Source organism: Daphnia pulex, chromosome 8, assembly GCF_021134715.1.
Source record: "Daphnia pulex isolate KAP4 chromosome 8, ASM2113471v1".
In the NCBI taxonomy this organism is placed as follows: Eukaryota; Metazoa; Arthropoda; class Branchiopoda; order Diplostraca; family Daphniidae; genus Daphnia; species Daphnia pulex.
The window spans coordinates 10,659,675-10,679,556 of NC_060024.1; the positions used below are offsets into that span (position 1 = coordinate 10,659,675).

Here is a 19,882-nt window from a genome sequence, read left to right on the forward strand (position 1 = left end):
ACTCGGACAAGAAGAAAAGAAGAGCCCTCCATAGAAATACAAAATTCTATCATAAATAATACCCCCCTGGACCTGGGACCAGTCCAGTTGTGTATATCTTTTTTGGGAGAGTCTGAGAAAAAACGGTGATGGCGGACATTTTGGCTTCACCAACCATAGGAAAAAAAAAGGGAGGCGGGTAAAGTCATGGGAAACAAGTCCAAAAGGTGAGGCTCTTACAAGAAAATGTTGTTGCCCGTTCTCTGTGACCATCACACCCGCGCTGTATACGCCGATCCCGTCGGAAATTGTGTCTGAAAAATAAAAATATAAAAATTCATAACGTATTCAAGAAGAAGATTGTGTCAACACGACTTCCTGTTTCTTCTTTTTTCACCTTCAGAGGTTTGGCCCTCGAGGGCAAACTATATACTACACCAACCTGTTTCTTCTTCCCCATTCACCCAACTTTCTTCTATTGAAATTGCCTTTTTTTCTTGGTCGAATATAAAAAATTTTGTTTTTTGTTCGTCTTCACACACACAGTTTGCGGTGCTCTGAATAGTCAACTTCTTTTTCTCCTATTTATTTATATCGACTCGAGAAAAACCGGATGTGTATGACGCCATTCAGAATTCTTTTAAAAAATAAAAAAATTTTTCGGACCTTTTCATCAAAGTGACACTATAACTCAGTGTATGAAAACTGTACACCTTTTTTATTTTATTTATTATCATTTGTTTTGTATACATACACACACACACCTTTTCTTGAAATTCGGTGGGAAATGTGTCGGGAATTTTAAGAAAAAAGGATGAAAAGAAAAATTTTACTTTAAGGAACCGAAACAAGGAAATTTGATGTCTCTATTTCAAAATATATAACCCTGGAGGGGGGTTCTGCTGCTGCTGCTGGCCTTTACGTGTTTGTTGTCGCTATATTTTTCTTTCTTTTTCGTTCAGCTTTGAACTTTTTTCATGTGCAAGTCTTCATCACACTCGAAGGGGTGGTGGGCGCCTTTTTTTTCCCACTTTGAAATGCGATCAGATCCGCTAACTTCCAGTTCATTGATCGACATCAAACAACAAAAAACCCACAGAAGAAAAAGGTCGGACGGACGGAACCCAAGACACAGACAAGAAGGGAAATATTTGAACACAAAATGGCTGACTGCCCTCTCGTAAAACCCCAACATCTATTACTTAGACCAGATAGAAGAAAAGTCAGACTATTTCCTTACGTGACATGACTGCTGGCAAAATGGCCAGTCACGCCCATCACATCCCTCCCACTCTTTTCGAAAAACAAACACCCGGGGGATTATAAAAACAATTATTGAATCTAAAAAAAGAATCAAACTTGTATAAATAATAATCAAAAGGAAAAGCGAAATAATAATAATTTGTGTTTCAAAATGCGCTGAACGCTGTCGGTCCGGCGAATTAGGAGGATCATTGGATCAGAAAGGAATTAAAAGGGGAATGAATGACACTCGAGTACTTCCTATGAGATTACACAGACTCAATCGGCTGTTGAGTACGTCAATTCCGTATACATACAGGCCTATATCCGACACTACAGACACAGAGAGAAAAAACCGGAGGATTTCCACACAGCCGCCCCAAAAGGAAACAACAACAACTTAAGATTTGCTGCTGCTGAGCTCATCATCAGCTTTAGATAGATTCTACTTGTCAATGTGTGTGTGTGTTTGTCTGTATTGAGGGCTGAATAACTAATAACCCGCAAAAAATATAAGAAGAAGAGTCAACTCGACAGTTTCCGAAAAAAGAAAAACAACAAGGAGGGACATTTAAGGCGATTTTCCATCTCCTTTTTCTCGCTCTCGACGTCGAAATGGTTTAAGGAAAAATCTCGCGAGAGAAAAATAGCCATCGGCCCGAGTCACACAGGTGTTGTGTGTGTCGTTATACGTAGAGAGACCGATCGGGCGTGAGGAGAACAATGAAGAGAGAGATCACACTTTATTCTTTTTTTTCGGTGTCTATACCCACCCAACATGCCAAATGTCCAAATATCGATCGCGGAAGAATTCGAGGGTCTAATATAATAAAAGGTGTGAGATTTTATATTTTTATTATACACCCAATTGACTCCTGGACTTTTTGAGCTCCACAATGTCTACTACGTGGTTTTCGTCCGTAGGCCTAGTGTAGTACAGGTGGATGTCGTACGCATCTATCTATATCCCCCACCTGGGTGTATATGTACAGGGACAGAAGTGTCACGTGCATATAATTGCACAGGGAGTTGTAGCTGGCTGCATTGGGGGTTTGATTTAATAGCTCCCATTGGGAGGAGGGTGTCCCCCACCACCAAAGAAAAGGTCTTTCTCTATCTCTCTCTATCCATGTCGTATGTAGTAGTTAGCAAAAGGTCACGACCCTTCACCCCGCCCTCGAAATTGATGGAGTGGATTTTCTTTTTTTCCCCCTGTTATTGTATCGAGTTTTTCTTCTTCTTTTATATTGTCCAATAAATATTGGAGTTGGCCCACTCCTCTGCGACAAATGACTATCATAACAGACACCTCGTTAAACACCTGGAATGTCCCCAGTCTCCTGAACGAAATGGGAGTCGAGAATTTCTATCAGATAATTCCGCAACAGCTGATGAAAATAAAATTTTGAAAAAGAAAGAGTTGCGCGCAAAGAGTTCCGGATTAAAAACGCGTTTCTTTGAATAAAGAGAGATAATACCCCATGCGATTATCATCCCCTTTTTGTCGCACAATATAAAAAAGGGGAAAATTTCTATTCTTTTTACTCATCACTATACATGATACGTTATACAATCCTCCCCCCACCCTCTCTCTATACAAACTGGGGGTATATCATAGCCTCAAACTACCCCCTACTACCCCCTTGGTTATACAAATCATCACAAAGAAAGAAAAAATGAAATGCCGTTTGTGTGTCTGTGACATAATAATAGTTGTGTGCTTCTTCTTCTACAAACATATAGCGGTCGTGGGCTATTCCCGCTATATAATACCGGTATCATCGTATATATATAACTGTTGGGTCGTCTGCTGCTATGGAGGGGATTTATACGTCCGATATGATATCACACAAAAGGAAAAAAGAGGAAACTCTCTTCATCCCCCCCGGTTTCTTTTTGAGAAGAATTTGTCTTCCTTCTTCCGAGCAGGGCGGAAAGATATGTTTCTCTTTTTTCTATTTAATCCTTTCCGGCCGTTATCATCACAACAGTTCGGAAACTGGGAAAAAAAAAATATATTTTTCAGTTTTTTTATTTTTCAATGGATTTGATTTGTTGTTTGAATTGCCCGCGCAATAAAAAAAAGGGGCGCTAAGATGTTATTCCATAAGCCTATTTGTAGACTGAGAGAGAGAGCTCTGTGCTATAATGGCACACACCAACTGTTGAGAGATATCATTCGTATTAAATCAGAGTAGTGCGGCTTTAGAATAAGACGACACGCGAAAAATAAAATAAAAAGGCTCGAGACTCTGATAGATTAAACGAGGAGGTGTCGGCAGTCAACCGCCTAGCTTAGAGGAATAATCGTACTCTGACTATGTCACGATTTACAATCAACGCCAGTAATGGTCAAAAAGGAAGAACATATTTGTCCTACCTTTAAGCCTGGGAAATATACAGCCAGGAGCCCATCCACAAGTGCTCCATCCGCAGAAGAGTTGAATTTTACACGCAGGCGGGATAGATAAAGAACGCCCTCGTGAATACACCCACACTCACATGGGTGTACACGAGGACATTGTAATTCGACCGACATCGGTAGTTCCTCGAATCAAACAGGATGCTTTATCTAAAATTCAAAAATCAAAAATGGGTTACGAAAAATATATTGACAGGAACAACAAGGAAAAGTTGAAAATGAGACTGTGCCCTACTTGTATATCAACAGGAGAGTTTGAGGTTTGCTATAAGTTGTTAAAAAAAGTAACGAAATTCATTACCCAAGAGATGATGGCTGGTTTGTTACTGATGACAGGTCAATACCAGTACCAGTACAAACAATGCTGGAATATCTAGTGGTGGCTGACTCAGGCCTTAATTCTGCACCTAATGGAAAAGTTAAATATCATATCAAACTGCAATACAGAGACAGGGGAATTGCATGATACACGTATGCTAATCACAAACTAACATGTGACAAATTTGGAACAGGTTTAACTCTATTCTATTTCAGCTCCCAGTATAATCATTTATTCATATTCTTAGTTATATACCTTCTAAACAGCACAGAGTGGCATTCAGGTATTACAAGACCAGAATTTTCACGACGAACACATTTTCGTAATTTTAGCTGATTGAGCTATTTTCGTGAAGACAGCAGACGACACTAATCTTCTAATTAGTCATGCTTTAAGATATCGATAGAAATTGATTCCCTTTCGGACAATTTGCTGGTTTCGTACAAAAGTGGCTGGGCTTAATTCTGAAGAAAAATCAAAAGATGTGGAAATAATACCGATCCGTTCAGCGGATGTTGAGCTCTAGCCGTCTAGCGAAAACCGCTTTTATCCTTTTTTCGCGGTTTGGATTTAAGGGGAAGGGGGCGAATAAATTCTAATCGATATGACGATATCTTAAGTATTGCTAATTAGACGATTATTGACTTCTGCTTTTTCATTTCAAGTATACAAGCCAAGAACAAGTTTCGAAAAGTAGAAACTTAAATAAAAAACAAAAAAACTTGTATAAATTTCCAAGAAAAAGGATCGATCACTTTTTTGGACGTGGATGCACGAAGATAAAATTACAGAAATAATGTGGTCATCGTGATGTGAACTTTAGTGTCGGAGCTTTCCATGCTCTCCACTCCATGCTGTATATAGCAGGTAAATACTCGGAATAAAAATGGGATGACTGGGAGCTTAAATAGAAAAGTTAAACTTGGTCCAAGTTTGTGAATTTTTATTTCCTGCTAGGCATTATTTATCCCCTTGTCCATGCATGGCTGTTTGTTTGCACTAAAATGTAACCTTTTCCTCTGCTGTGCAGATCTGAGGCCTGAGCCAGACATCGTAACAGCAAAGTTTTGCCTGTGCTGGACCTCCAGTCATATGATTTGACTGATGACCTCCTGTCATCAGCAGCAATCACAGTTTCATCGCTCAGGTAATAGATTTTGTTACTTTTATTAACCTGCATGTTACCTGCCAGATTTTTTAATGAGATGCATGACTTGCATAAAAGCAGTGTCTTCCATGGAATCAGTCAATTCCCCTGTTTATTAAATTAGGGTATACTCCTGGTTTACAACTGTCTTACTTTCAACTTTTGCTTGATTGTTATTGTTTCTCTAAATATTTTTCGTAACTCATTGTTGACATTTTTTATTTAGGTTAACAGCATTCCGTTTAATTGGAGAAACTTCCAGTGTCGACCGAGTTAAGGATCTCTTCAATTTCCCCGTTCTTTAAATGTCCTAATCTACGCCCATGTGAATGTGGGTGCATATTCACGAGGACTCCCTTTTACCTGGCGGATTCAACTTGTCTGTGGATGGAGCACGTGGATGCCTGGCTGTATTTCCCAGGCTTAAAGGTAGGACAAATTCATCTATCTTTCCTTTCTGACTATTCAGTGACGTTTATTATAAATCATTGCATCGTAGTACGATTGTTCCTGGGCCATGCAGTTGGCTGAAACTGTTTCATCTTGCCCTTTTTTGTTTTTCTTAGTCAGGGTTCATTAAATAGGTAGAACCACTGCAGATCAGGCTTGTTTTTGTACCTTGCAACTTTGTCTGTGGGTAAACAATCAAATTCAAAAACTTTTGAACTTGAAACACTTGGAAGCAAAGTGCAACTTGAACAATTTTTTCCACCAAAATTTGCTGCCACACCGGCACTTTCTGTTTAAATCGACATCCGCTGAACGGATCAAGATTATTTGAGTATCTATTAGTACTGAACCAGTTTGACTAAACTCCCCTACAATGTCAAGATAATAGTCGAATTTGGCACGAAACCCCCCCAAGACCCTCTTGATGGAAGCCAAGAGGGAATCTAAAACGGTTTAAAGAGTCGAGATTTCCGGGCTTCTTTGAATCTAAACAAATAAAAACACGTCGAGACCTTTTTGTTGGGTGAAATCTTTTAATAGCCTGTGTGCTGGTTGAATGGCGGGCGTGTTCGGCCGACCCGGGTGTGACCTGCTGGACCGAATCATCCATCAATTTCTCGTATAATATCCTTAAAAATTGAGGTCCAATTCTTTCCCTTATTTTTCAAAGTTTGTTAACTGTCCGCCCAAACAGTCAATAGATATAATAAACAGGACTGGACCACCTACGAGAGGGTGAATGCATTTGTAGCCTACTACTGTATATAGGAGACCAGCAACGGAAATAAAAAGAAAATGCTAGTGCCTTTGATATAATCAAATTATCAACAATAGTTTCGCGTGTGTGTCGTCGTCCCTACGCATCGGGAAAAAAGAAGAATAGACAGGTTGAAAACAAAAATATAGTTGTCTCGTCGACTATAGATTCACGGTCTGAAATTGTTATTTAGTTAAAGGGAAGCATGTAGCGTGCAAATAGAGACTGGGCTCCATATAGGTGAAGCCCCGATGAAGCTCTACCTGTCCTCCGTACCTTATTGGAACGCGAGACTGTAGTATATGCTGGACTGCATGTAGGACGGCCATCACACAACAGTCACACTATATGCCCGCTCCCGCATATTGGGTGGAGAGGGAAAACCTACACAGTTTTCCGTCTCTTTTCCCCGACAAATATTTATTCGACATGTACGCAGGCCAGTGTGGAAGGGGGGGGGGGGGGAGAGAACACCTCAACTCTTCCATTGCGGGTTGTTGTGTGTATGGGACCGAGGGCCGGCAGCCCGGCCAGAAATGCTCGCGGGAGAGAAAGAAAAAAACATTTCAAAGTCTTCCTTCATATTTTTTCCAATAATTTTTCCTTCTTTTATTATTTTTTCCCCTCTGGCTGGTTCCGTGAGGACAGACAACCCCGTTTGTGTGTGTACATATCCCGCGACATGACATGCAGCACGAGCGGTAGAATCCTTAGAAAAGAAAATATCGTCCGTCTATATGTACTGTTATACCACTGGTCCCCCCCCCTTTTGCGCTTCTCTCTCGTCATATTTCACTATGTGATGTCTGCATTTGAGAGATATTCCCAGTATAATTATTTATACACTAGTTAATTTTTATCATATTATCAATTGGTTGATTTTATTTCGGTTAGGATGTGTTTGATTGTTACAATTTTTTTTTTAAACAGAAAATGTAATGGGCGAATTTGAGATATGGTGTCCAGGAGAGTGACCCAGCTCACCTGGGCGATTGTTTCAAAGTGGGGTGGGTGGGTGGTGGGTGGTGCCTCACCCAGGTTTCCTCTCCCGCCGCGATGAATATGTCACAGTCTACATATTCGTGTAAAAAAAGAGAAAAAGTTTGTTGGTGGGCGCCATGTGAGTGTCGTGTAAGTTCGAGTCGGCCAGTTCTTCGAGTGTTGGCAATAAGGACAGGTCGCATTCAGATTGACCGAAAAAATTTCCCCCAAACAAACTTTTATTTTCCACCTTTCGAATTTTTTTAAATTTTTATTATTCGATTGTGTGGGCCCACCGTCAAAGTTCCGATTCACTCGTGTGTCAGGTGTGTTTTTATTTCTCTCTCCTTTCAACTCGGAAGAGACACAAAAATAAAAAAAAAAAAAACCTTTTGGGCGCAAAAATAACATTTCCATTCCCAGCAGCAGCAGCGATTCTCGATCGTGTCCAGTCGTGCACTCGGAGGATTTAAAGAAAGTTTTTTTTTTGTTATTCTTTTCTTTAAAATAAAAATTTGTCTTCCTTATATATTTCTACATTTCTACCCCCTTTTGCGAGAGAGAGAGAGAGAAGAACGTGTTATGGTTATTGCCCTCAAACGGGTCCTCCGTTGTAGTTTGGACCGAATCGGGTCCGTTTTTTCTTCTTTCTCCAGTCGACCGAAATATTTTGTGCCGGTCATTTGACAGTTCCGAATAGTGACGTTTTGTTCAAAACATTTTCGTGCGTGCGGTTGTTTCATCAAAACTACAAGACGTAAGGGTAAGTGATTATTACATCAATTGATGTATCATCAAATCGATCGATCAAAATTCATTTTTTTTCTGCGTGTGTGTTATAAGGCTTAGATAGAAAATAAAAAAAAGGGGGAGAGCAAAAATCGTATTCATAGTACACAGAATAATGGGTGTATACTAGTTATGAATAGTATCGAATGTTGGTCGGTCTTCTGTGGGGTGGGGTGGGACTCCCTCCTCTTTTTACCCGCACCCAGCAGCACTAGAGAGACTCACTCCCTTGTAGTAGTAGCAGTAGTGCAGGGGAGCCCACTCGTATAAGGTATCGCAACTGTTCGATATGCGATATATACATATAAACGACTAACCAGCAAACTTATAGACACACACGAGAGCGAAAAAAATATATGTGTAGAGAGGACCTTGCGGGAGTTGAAGAGGGGGAGGGGGGACCCCATCTGTTCGGCAACCCAAAACTCGGTTGATGATCGTGAAATCAGAGAAACCCAAAAGACTAGGCACGTATATTGCACACATATGTGCTCCGCCGGACTATAGCTATAGATGTTCCAAACGAACTATTGTCTACGACCGCATGAAATCGACAAGAGTTTCTCTCGTCATCCCGCAGGAGGTACTCCACTTCTTTCAGCTGGGGTACTACCCACATCATCATCAGCGTGAAGAACGAAGAAGAAGAAGAAGAAGAAGCATCTGTGCTCTATTATCAATCGATTGTAGTATTTTTGGGTGGAGGGGGGACGCTGCGTATAAAGCTGCTGGTGTATAAGTATAGTTCGCGGCAGCCCAACAAAAGAGAGAGACACTTCTTGCCATCTTCTTCAAACAGCGAAAAAATAAAAGAAGAAGAAGAAGAACAAGTGTTTGATGGCCTATAGAAATAGACGCCCGTTTTTTTCGGGATGTGGAGGAGGAGGTTATATTGATTTCCCCCCGCTTCTTCTTATTCTTGAATTGATGGGAGTCACCCAAAAAGAGAATGAGAGTATAGACAACACAACAATGGGGAGAAGTTTGAACGATCATCAAGTTTCTCTTCTTGTTGGCCGGCTAATTGCTTTGCACTTTGTGTCATGGCCAAAAAAGAAGCCCAAACTCTTTCCTTTGATCATTTCTTTTTTCAAATAGTTTTTCGGTGATAGGTTAGATCTATGTGTGTATGGGGGAGAGAAAAAAAGAAAGAATTGAAATGTTTGGGTTGATATATAATCCGACCCGGCTAGGAATGTATGGGCGTATCGATTCGTTTCAATCTCTCTCTCTCTAAGGAAAGAATTATAAACATCGAAATGTTGGCATATACATATTACCTTTCAGCAAATGTATGATGTTGTCTATAGGAGCTACTGTGTACAAACGATGTGACTTGATGGCCAAGTGCTGGAATGATTGACGGACACACTGCCAGGCTACTGTCGTTTGTCTCGATCCAGTGGATAAGATGGACGTCCGATAATTTCTGTGTGTGTTTCCCCCCTCAAAAGTCACTTGGCTGCATCTTGTGTCCATCAAGTCACTATTAAAAAAGAAACATGTCCATCCGTGTGTGACTTTGGCCATATGTGTCAACGGACACAGAAATACTATCTATCTACAAATATGTGTCTCCTTCCGCATTGCATTCCGCGCCTGATTTCCAGATTGATTTTTGTTCAGATGGGCCCAGCCCAGCCCAGCACTTGAATGTTATTTCATTTCTCATTAAAAGCGACGGCGTGTGCGGCTTTTTCATTTGAAACTTTTCAAATGTCCGACGACAAACAATAAAGACAAAAATAAAAAAGGCCCAGGATTGAAATGTTATACATTTCATATTTCCCGCGTCGCCGTCAAAAGAAATCTCCAACCATCCAAGGGTCGCAATACTCGTAGCGATATTATATATTGACGACGAGTACTCGATATTAGTTACAGTGTATCAAATCAAAAAGCGACCCGCCGGAAAAAGAAAAAAAGAAATGGGGAAATCAATTCAATGGACGCGTTCAACCGCGGTCGCCAGCACACACACATATAAGAGACCGCACCCCTTTTTTCTTCTTCTTTGTAGATATATATTTCTCATCTGTGAACCGTTCAGCGGTTAGTTACTTTGGACCCTCTGTGTCTATACACAGTGGCGAGCGTCGGTCGTCGGTCGGTCCCATCAAATATTGACACGTGACTTTTCGAGAGCGCCAACTTGAGAAAATTTCAAATTTCTTTTTATTTTATTTCAATATAGCTAGGAATGTTTGATGTAGTAGGGGAACAGAACTTTTCCGTTGGGAAGATATGTTATATATCGGTTGATTGGAACGTTATTTCCATGATATAATGCCGATAGATTAAATCAATACAAAAGACAATCGATTGAGCGGAATAAGACGAAAGTTGTATATATCTATAGTTTGATGGAAAAAAGTCTAGAGTAGATGGGATGTTAGTATTATAGAGAGAGACCACCCCACGGCTGGAAGATGGATATAGAAAAGATAGTATAAGATGGCGATTGATTGGATGATGCAATCGAGCGGAAAAGACGCTGGATCGACCCGCGCCCCCTTGTATCATAGAGTTTTGTGCGCCGTACACATCATCCAAAATCGGCCATCTTTCTTTCTTCTGTTGCGTGTCTAGAAAAGAATTTTAGAAGACGGCCAATGGCCGCCGCCGCCAAGGAACTTTGTGTGTGTGAAAAAGAAGAAGAAGAAGAATACATTTTCCGTCTTGTATTCTTCACTGTGGCCGTTCTTACGTGCTGTACAATACCCGATTTAGTCTTTTCCCTTGGCGGCCTCTCGTCCAGCATCCACCCCACTGTGTGAGACCCAAGGAACCTGCACACGGCCCCCCCCCCAAAAAAAAAGAGACGGACCAAAAAATCTATACTGGAAAAATTGGCAGTGGACGCGCGGTGCATATCTAAGGTTTATCTTGTAGATACCCCATGATTTATACACATATACAGGCACAGAAGATATATCCTTCGGAATAATACAAACCAAGAAAAGGTGTGTTCCCCCCCTCCCCAAAAAGAAAAATGTCCAGTTGTTGTTGTTGCCCGGCTGTGGGCGGATAAGGACGACGACGACACAGCACAGAGTGGCAGAAAAGTAAAACCACAGAGGACTATATGCGACCATCTCTCATATCCCTGGTACTATATAGAAAATAAGAAAATAATAATAGAGCCATATAGTAGTCTCTAGTATAACTTAAGAGTGCGGTAGTAGTAGTAGTTTCGGCTATATAGAAGAAGAGTAGTTCTTAAGTTTTTTTGGGGGGGTCTGACCCACCTCTCTCTCACGATAAGCCGGTCATAATTGGGCGAACTGAGGTTTTTTTCTCTCTCTCTGTTCTTCTTTCTACCTTGGTGGACACGGAAAATCGATTAGAAAACAACAAGGAAAAAAGAATTTCCTCCTTCGAATTTTTTATAGAACGCGCGCAAAATCTTTTTTTATTTTATTTTATATTTGGTGACTATTATTTTCTTGGTCGGGGGGGACTGTAGCTATTATAAATGGAGGCATGCGCGGGAGGCTGCAAGGAAATACACAAGAGGGAGGTGCCTTTCCACTTGGTCGCTTCGACCGTCTTCCATGCGGATTGGATGGGCTTTTCTCCCCCGAATTTGGTGTCCCCTCCTACTCGTGTGCGGATGCGTGTCCGTCTCTATTGCCCATAGAAATGTACAGGCAGAGCGCCCTCGTATAATAATATCGACCGTAGATATATTGTGCAACGCCAAAGTCCGTCAACATTTCAACAAAAATCAATTTTGATGGAACTTTTTTATTTTCACATGCGAAACCTTTTTGGCCAGACGTTTCGATTTGTCTGTTCCCCCCTATATCATAACAATAAGATTTACTAGAATTTTTTTTCTCTCTTTCCGTTTTTTTTTTTTCGGTTAATATAATCCCTCCTCTGCAATCCTGCGGAAAAATTCCTGTCCGTCTTAACGGCGTTTCAAACCAGCCGCCCTCGGAACCAAAAAAATGTAGAAGAATAAAATAACCCAGCGCGTCAATGATTCGTTGGAATTCTTTGAGACGTTATTATTATTATGATTGCCGTGGTTGTGCTATCACATTCCAAAGGAGACTCAATTCAATTTCAGGTGAAAATAACAAAAATACAACTTGCGTGTTATTTTCTTAGCCGGACAGATTTCGACGCCATATTGGACGCAATCAGGAATATGGTCGTTTCCCCCTTTAAAAGAAAATCAGATTTTTCCACCTTGTTCAGATGATGGGCTCCCCCCTTTTGATACATCAGACCATCTGATGCTGTACGGAAAAACGGATTAATATCGATATAATATAGGCAAACACACACACACATGTGTGTAATGTTAGATGTGGAACAGAAGGCGAATCAGAAGTGGTCGGTCGGTCGCTAGGGGGTGAGCCCGCGCCATCTGCAAAAATCCCAAAAATAAAAAGAATATCAAAACCAATCCAATCGAGTGATGTGTGTGTGTGTGTGTTGCACAGCAGCCCATATTATATTATTATTATTACGCTGATACGTACATATATATCTATCAAATAATACCTCCTCCTCTTCCTGTGGTGGTCTCTGTGCACAGCAACGCTCTCCATAACCTCATCGCCCGGAGCCATGATTCCATCTAGGAAAATGACATCGGTCGAAGCACTCTGATAAATATGTGTGTGTGTGTCTATCTCTCCACCCCAATAGCAGAAAGCCGGATGCGTTATAAGCTCTTCTCTCACGCACAACATATACATAGAAAGAAAACCGCACCGGCCATCCGCTAGCGCTGGATGCGTCTCTACATATATATAAATCCATCAGGTCCATCCGACAATTTATTCTAGGCCTATATAACATCTTAAAAAAATAAAGTTGAATTTTTTTTTCTTCTTCTTCTTTCTATCGTGTTGATGTCGGCCGTGGCCGTGAAGTGTAGAGAGAGAGTGCCGCCGGGCCGCCTTCTCTTCCATCTTCAATTGCTTCTACGTGAGATATCAACGTCGTTTAGGATTAGCATCTCTGATGCTCCTGACTTCTCCTCTCTCTCTGTGACACACACACACACACACACACCAAAATGCCATTGCCGGAGGAGAGAAAATCATTTTATTCGATTCGGCTGATGGCCGCTCTTGTCTGTGTCTGGGCTGCAGCAGCAGCAGCAGCAGAGAAATGGAAATTTGTTTGGCCCGTCTCTTTCTTTCTCTGTGTGAGAAGATTGGGTTGGACTCTTCTCACCAATTCCCAGGGTATTGTTGTCCGTCTTCTATAGGCCCCTAAATAGTTTCCACAGCTGCAACAATAACGGAGATGTGTCTATATATTTAATAGCATCTTCTTTGATTGCGTAGTTGTTAATACGAAATACCAAAACTCTCAACGATCAAATATTTCATGTGAGCGGAGGTTCGCGTTCTCTGTACAAATTGGCGACTGGAAAAAAAAAGATCCGGATAGGAGCGATCAATGAAAGATTCCAAATGTGAGCGTAGGAAGAGATCCTCTGCTTTTCCTATTCGAAAGTAGGAAATGGTGTGGGAGAACTGGACAAATGAATTCTTGACGTTTGCGAATAGTGGGCGTGTTTATATTTACGCAAGTGGTAGACGGTTAGGCGAATGAATAATTCAATGTAATCATAACGACTGGAAAACAATGCGCCAGATGTAGTCAAGAGAAAAAGCCTAAGGTACACGCTCTATACATCCTCTTATAGTACCTATAAATACTGTTGAATCATAGGTTATTAACTTATTAGGTAACATTTTTTTTTTTTTTCGTTTTCTTAGCCGCCACCGGGGGAGGAATTATAGCGCACAATAACTCGTATAATACGGTCGCTCTAAGATATGTCGGGGATTTGCCATTCACTACTAATGAATACTGAACCGTGTACTAGTAGTTTGATTTATTTATCAATTTTTTTTAACCGTGTACCAGCATTTATTATTTAGATAGTTTGGAATAATATCCAATCAAATTTTTTTTTACTTCGCTATAATTCTATCGCCCGTCACATTTAATTGAATGTAAACTGAAATTGGTATTAGAAATAATAATTCCTTAAAATTTTTATAGTGCGTTTAAATCCTATTTGGGTATACTGCACTTGGGGTACAAAATTACATTATTGAGGTGTACACCTACACCCAGTTAAAAAATTTTGCATTTTCTAAAATTTTATCAATTCGTCAACGGCTCGTCATAGTCGCTCAACATAGGTAATTCTGAACCATATGTGCCAGTTATTATTGCGATATCTGGAATATCCAATAATATCCAATATATGCAGAACGGTAGCTAGGCTACATTTTTTTTTATCGCACTTAAATTTTATTGCTGAATCGAATTGAGATTACACCCAGGATCAGACTCAAATTGGCACTATAAATAATTCCTTAAAATTGATAGTGCGTTTAGATCCTGTTTGCATGCGCTGGAGTTCAAAATAATTTTTTGAGGTTATTAAAATGCACCTACACCTATTTAAAAAAAAATTAATTGAACATTTAAAAAAAGATGATTTATTCCCTTATTTATTCGTTTATCATCAGCAATTGAATTTTTTTTAAATCATTTGGGAACCCTGAATTAAAATTTTTTAAAAATCGTAGTCTAGGCGTCGGCTCGTCATATACGGATTGACAAGCCGTTTGTGTTTGCACACACGATGATACATAAGTTGCTGCTCCGCATGGAGCTGCTGGATGAAAACAAGAATAAGAGACAAATGTGTATATCCGATATCCGTACACACACACACACACATGGGCGCTTGTATTTGTGTTTGTGCTAATACAATTGCACTCACACAGACGACTCGATTTAGCCCCGACGGGCGTGTGTATTGACACGTCAACAAGTGGCGAAATCTACTCCCAACTAGCAAACAAACGTCTAGATACATTCCCCCTCTCTTCTACTGCCAGCAGCAGCAGCTTTCCAGTTTTCTCTTTTGGGGCCCGTCTAACAATGGAGGACACACCTCGTTGATGGCCAGATTGGCCTCATACAGTCTCCCCCCCCCCCCTTGTATAGGTAGAGAGGTGGAAAACGGTGTACAGATGAACCCTTTTGATTTACTCTTTTCAGACTCTTTTTCTACATTTCTTGATTCTTTTCTCTTGTTTGTCACTGCGCTCTGGGATTTGCTGTGTGTTCCTGGAAACTCTATCCGCTAATCCTCTCTGCCCAGTGTCTGTGTGTGTACCACCGTCACCTTCCACGGCGGATATGTACACTTTTTTTTTACTCCGCACTGGAACAGTCTGTCACATGTATCGAAAGAAGAAGAAGAAGGAAAGGTGTCCAATTTCTTGCAATCCGTCGTTATAGATAAGAAGAAAAGAAAATCCGAGAATTTGTCGGAATTTTTTCCCCTCCATTTTCTATACCCCCGTTGAGTTGCTGCCGGGCATCAAATGATGACCGGCCCAAGATATATACGCGTATATATTTCTACCTGTGTTTTTGGGAGAAAGAGAGAGGAAACGTGCGGTTATATTCCTCGTGGAAAGTTGCCAAAAATGAGAAAAAAGGGAAAAGAAACGGGATCATGTTGTTTTAATCCGACGACCAGAGTGGGGGAGCATCTATAGAATGCTCCATGCCATTTATATTTTCTGCACTGCTGAATCTACCTGTGATGTTTGTAGTCTGGGCATCAGCTATTCTTCGATTCTCTGCTCAAATGGAATAAGAACTTGAGCCTTTTTTTCTCTCTTTTCCCTCCATCAGTCCGCGGCCGATAGGCCCAGCAGCAAACAAGGTCCGATAATGCACTCGACTCCATTCGACACGACGGCCAAGAAGAACCGATTATAATCGCCCCTTTTTTTTTACATTCATAGGGGTGAGAGACGAATGTTGTGTTGTGTGTATGGACAAACAGACAAATAACAACAGTCTTGCATTTCACGCTTGTCCGCTGGATACAACCCGATCCCTGCAGTTGGTCACAAAACCGGCCGGTTGTTCCGTTATATCCATTTTTCCAGGGTTGGCAAATTCCGTATAAACGGGCGAGGCGGCGAGGGTTGAAGAATTCCGGTTGGATTAAGACGTGGAAAACTGCGTCGAAAGTAATCAGAAAAAAAAGAGATTACGAATGAAAAATTAAGATTTCCATTCCGGCGGGTGGAAAATAAGTTTCCCATCATCGTCGTCTTCAATAGTAGTAGATGATGATGAAACTACCCGGATATTTAATGCGCATATGAAGACATCAGCCACTGCGCTCTCTAGACAAGTTAAATAAATAAATGACATGCCAAACTAGAAAGCGACCCGGCCGAACCATAAATATGTCAACGTTATCTAAAAACAAATTTTCAAAACTCCCGCCCAAGCAGCCTACTCTAGTCAAGGAAATTAAGTCTTCCCGAATTCCAGGTATATAGTATATGCCTATGTAGACGTATGAGAACTGAGAACGGGTCTTGTAGGTCTGACAGAAGAAAATGGAATTGTTAATCACTTTGATGAATATACCATTATTGATTCATATCGACACAACAATAAGGGTTGTGAAATATACGCTCCCCCTACACTGTCATCAGGCCGGATCAAAATGATCCTGGCGCATTTACATTTTTCAGAGAACATTTACTACCTCTAAATGTTGATCACGCATGTGGTATATTTGATTCCGTCTGCCGGTTGTCCTGTCCCGTACGAAACCTGTCCATGTATGTGTCTTTATTTATTTTTATTTGTCGAGTTGAATATTCAAACTGAGAAGATCTTGTTAGATTTGTATTTATACAAAACAGTCCCTTCCACAAGGGAAACAGTAGTAATCCTTCTGTATTAGACAAGGTTTCCTTGACGTAGTATATACATACACGCGCTACTCATCTTAGATATTTCTTCGAATTTATACCAAAGGTTCTGTAAAGTTGGAAAAATAAAGATCATTTCAAAAATCCCGACATGCTGATAGGTTTGGGATCCTGGATATTATAAGAAATCCATTCTCTTCGTCAGAGAGACCTCGCCCAATGCGACTTGTATTGAGTCGAGTCGATAATTTTAAATTAGTTCTTCAAGTATGTATCGATCGTGAATGCGCATCATCAGTTAAACCGGATAGTTTTAGATGGCTTGATTATGTCGAACGAAATTAGCTCATAATGTATATATTTTTTTTTCTTTTTTTCTTTTGGAATCTTTTAGGAAGTAAAAACCCAACGAGGCGGCACACAACCACTCGGGGGCGATCAATAGCTCTGCCTTTGCGCGGTGTGGTGGTGCTGGGCACAGGTGGAAATCAACAACGAAACGACGTGAACAATTTTGGCGCCTATAATTTCCCGTCGTCGTGTAAAAGAGAGAACTGGCGTTTTCCAGTTACGGGGGGGTTTTGCTGGATGGGCCCAGTTGCAGTCAACAAGCGCAAATCTGCCCGGCCCCCCAGTTATCGATACAACAGCCAACAGCCAATAATAACAAGCCGTCAGTTCCTTCCGGCATCCAACAGCACAACAGCGGGAGCAGCTCTAGCAATCCAATCAATAATAGCGGCAGCGGCAGCGGCGGCTACTTTGTCGGAATGGCAATGGGAATGTCGATGACCTCTGACCCTCAACACCACCCCATGGGCAGCATGAACGGCCTCTCCTACAGTCACGGTATAATCACATTAGAGCACCAATAGGCCTCAATGAATTTCTCTTAAAATTTCATTTGAAAACAAATTCAATAAAAAGGTGGAGCCGGTCGGAAACAGAGACGAGAGCGGACGACATTCACTAGAGGCCAGCTGGACGTGCTGGAATCTTTATTCGCCAAAACGCGTTACCCGGACATTTTCATGCGGGAAGAAGTGGCGCTGAAAATCAGTTTGCCGGAATCGCGCGTCCAGGTCTGGTTCAAGAACCGGCGGGCCAAATGCCGCCAGCAGCAGAAGCAACAACAGCAACAACAACAGCAGCAACAACACAACGGGGCTGCCGGCGGCGAAAGTGGCGGCAACAAAGGTGAGAAGCGGATACGCAAACGAGGAGGACAAACGACGACGACGACGACGACTCCGGCCGGCGCTCCAACAACCAACAACGCGACGTTGAACAACAAACAGCCGGCCCGTAGTAATAATGCGGTTGATCCTGTGTCCCTGTCGTCGGCCGTCATGCCGCCCGTCAGTAGTATCAGTACTGGTCCGCCCAGCAGTAGTACGCCGTCGGCCGTGTCTGCCGTGTCGATGGAAGGCGGCGATTCCAGTCAAGTGATGATTCCGTCACCTTACCGCAATTTGGCCATGGCCCTCAGTCCGATCCCGTCCAATTTGATGTGCAATAGCATCAGCAGTTCACCGCCGTTGATCCAGTCGCAGCAGCAGCAACAACAATTGATCCAATCCATCCAGCAACAGCAGCAACAACTTCATCAGCCGGTCCCGGCTTCTTTCGGCTCGGCCTCGTCGTCCACCTCATCCAGTTCCGGCTCCAACAACAGCAGTTACGCGGCTCCATCCTATCACTACCATCACCAACAACAGCAACAACAACAACAACAGCCAATCAGCAACAGCCATTTCAACGGGTCACACCATCATCATCTCCATCATCACCATCCGGCCGGATCCTTCGGGTCGGCCACTGACGCCAACAACAGCGGCCTCTCCGGCTTTTTCCCGCAGTACACCACGGCCAATAACAGCGGGTGAGTTTTCGATGCTACAATCCATCCGGATGCCACAGTTATATACAATTTTGGTTTTATTTCCAGTGTGGATTTGATGCTGTCGTCGCCAACGATCCTAGCGGCGGCCGGCAACATCAACTCAACGAGCGGCGGCCTCGGTCCGGCCATGAACTGCCCCGGTGGCAATGGCAACGCAAGTATCGGCGGATCGTCTTCGTTCTGGGCCTCGCCTCCGCCGATGATGGATTACGGCGGATCGCCGTCCATGTTGCTTCCGTCATCGGCCAGCACCCAGTCGTCGTCGTCGTACTATTCGTCGCTCGACTATTCCCTCTACGCGCCCAGTCTCCATTTGGTATGATGGGAATCACCAAAACGATTTCGGTTCTTCTTAATGATGTGCAGAGAGACTAAATGACTTTTTCTGTGAAAATTCTCGATCCAGCCGCTAGCCAAGAGCTCGACCGTCGATGAAGTAGATCAGCTCATCCATCGGGAAGCCTCCAACAAGAATTCTAGTCCAGTCGAAGCCGACGACGATCAATCGTGGGCCAAATACACCAATTTCCAAATCCTTTAATTTGATGCAGCACCGTGTCCAGCAGATGAGACCAATTAAAAGCGGATCGGATCCAAGAAAAGAAAATGCGCGATCCGCTTGTCAAATTGCTGATTTGTTGTAGATCTCATTATCATTAGTCTTTTACAAATTTTTGAATACGAAAAAAAAAAATCATACATCGTCAGGTAAATATTGTAGACACACTTTTGATAGATTTTGGATGCACTTTGATCATTTTCACATAGAGTTTCAAATCGCTGATGCCTAAACTGTGTGTGTGTGTACCTCTCTTTTCACTACTGCAGATTTCTGACCCAAGTGCAATATAAGCCTTTCTAAAAGCCCCCCCATTTTGTGTGCGTATCAGTGTGTAAGTGCTCGTCTTTGTGCGTGTGTTTCTGTGTGTCTCTCGTGAATACATTTTTCATCTCACTCTCCCGTCTAAAAGTAGAACATCACAAAAGAACAGCGAATTTTTTCTTAAACATTGTATTGTTTCTTTTCTTTTTTCGCGCGGGTTTTTGAAAAGTTATCCGACTAGACGCCGTCCAAATATGTATATAATCATACGGGGGGGGGGGGAGATGCAATTCATTTCAGTCTGAAATGATAGAAGAAGAGGCCATGGTGGG

The 19,882-nt window shown here is 41.9% G+C and overlaps 1 protein-coding gene across 2 annotated transcripts; it reads left to right on the forward strand.

The window, feature by feature from the left end:
* Positions 1-4,983: 4,983 nt before the first annotated feature.
* On the forward strand, positions 4,984-19,682 carry LOC124200243 (homeobox protein OTX1 B-like). Of its 2 annotated transcripts, XM_046596421.1 has the most exons (6): positions 4,984-5,109; positions 5,336-5,538; positions 17,219-17,673; positions 17,752-18,706; positions 18,773-19,043; positions 19,134-19,682. In XM_046596421.1, exons 3-6 carry the CDS (start codon positions 17,595-17,597, stop codon positions 19,266-19,268), a joined length of 1,440 nt encoding a protein of 479 aa, XP_046452377.1. In that variant the 5' UTR covers positions 4,984-5,109; positions 5,336-5,538; positions 17,219-17,594; the 3' UTR covers positions 19,269-19,682. The 2 variants fall into 2 exon arrangements, with proteins under 2 accessions (XP_046452377.1, XP_046452376.1); XM_046596420.1 differs by lacking the exons at positions 4,984-5,109; positions 5,336-5,538 and adding an exon at positions 7,447-8,060.
* Positions 19,683-19,882: the final 200 nt, after the last annotated feature.

Coding starts and splice junctions, on each gene's coding strand:
- LOC124200243 (XM_046596421.1), top strand. CDS start 17,595: ATGGCAATGGGAATGTCGATGACCTCTGACCCTCAACACCACCCCATG. Junction 17,674..17,751: donor CGGCCTCTCCTACAGTCACG/GTATAATCACAT, acceptor TTCAATAAAAAG/GTGGAGCCGGTCGGAAACAG. Junction 18,707..18,772: donor ACCACGGCCAATAACAGCGG/GTGAGTTTTCGA, acceptor TTTTATTTCCAG/TGTGGATTTGATGCTGTCGT.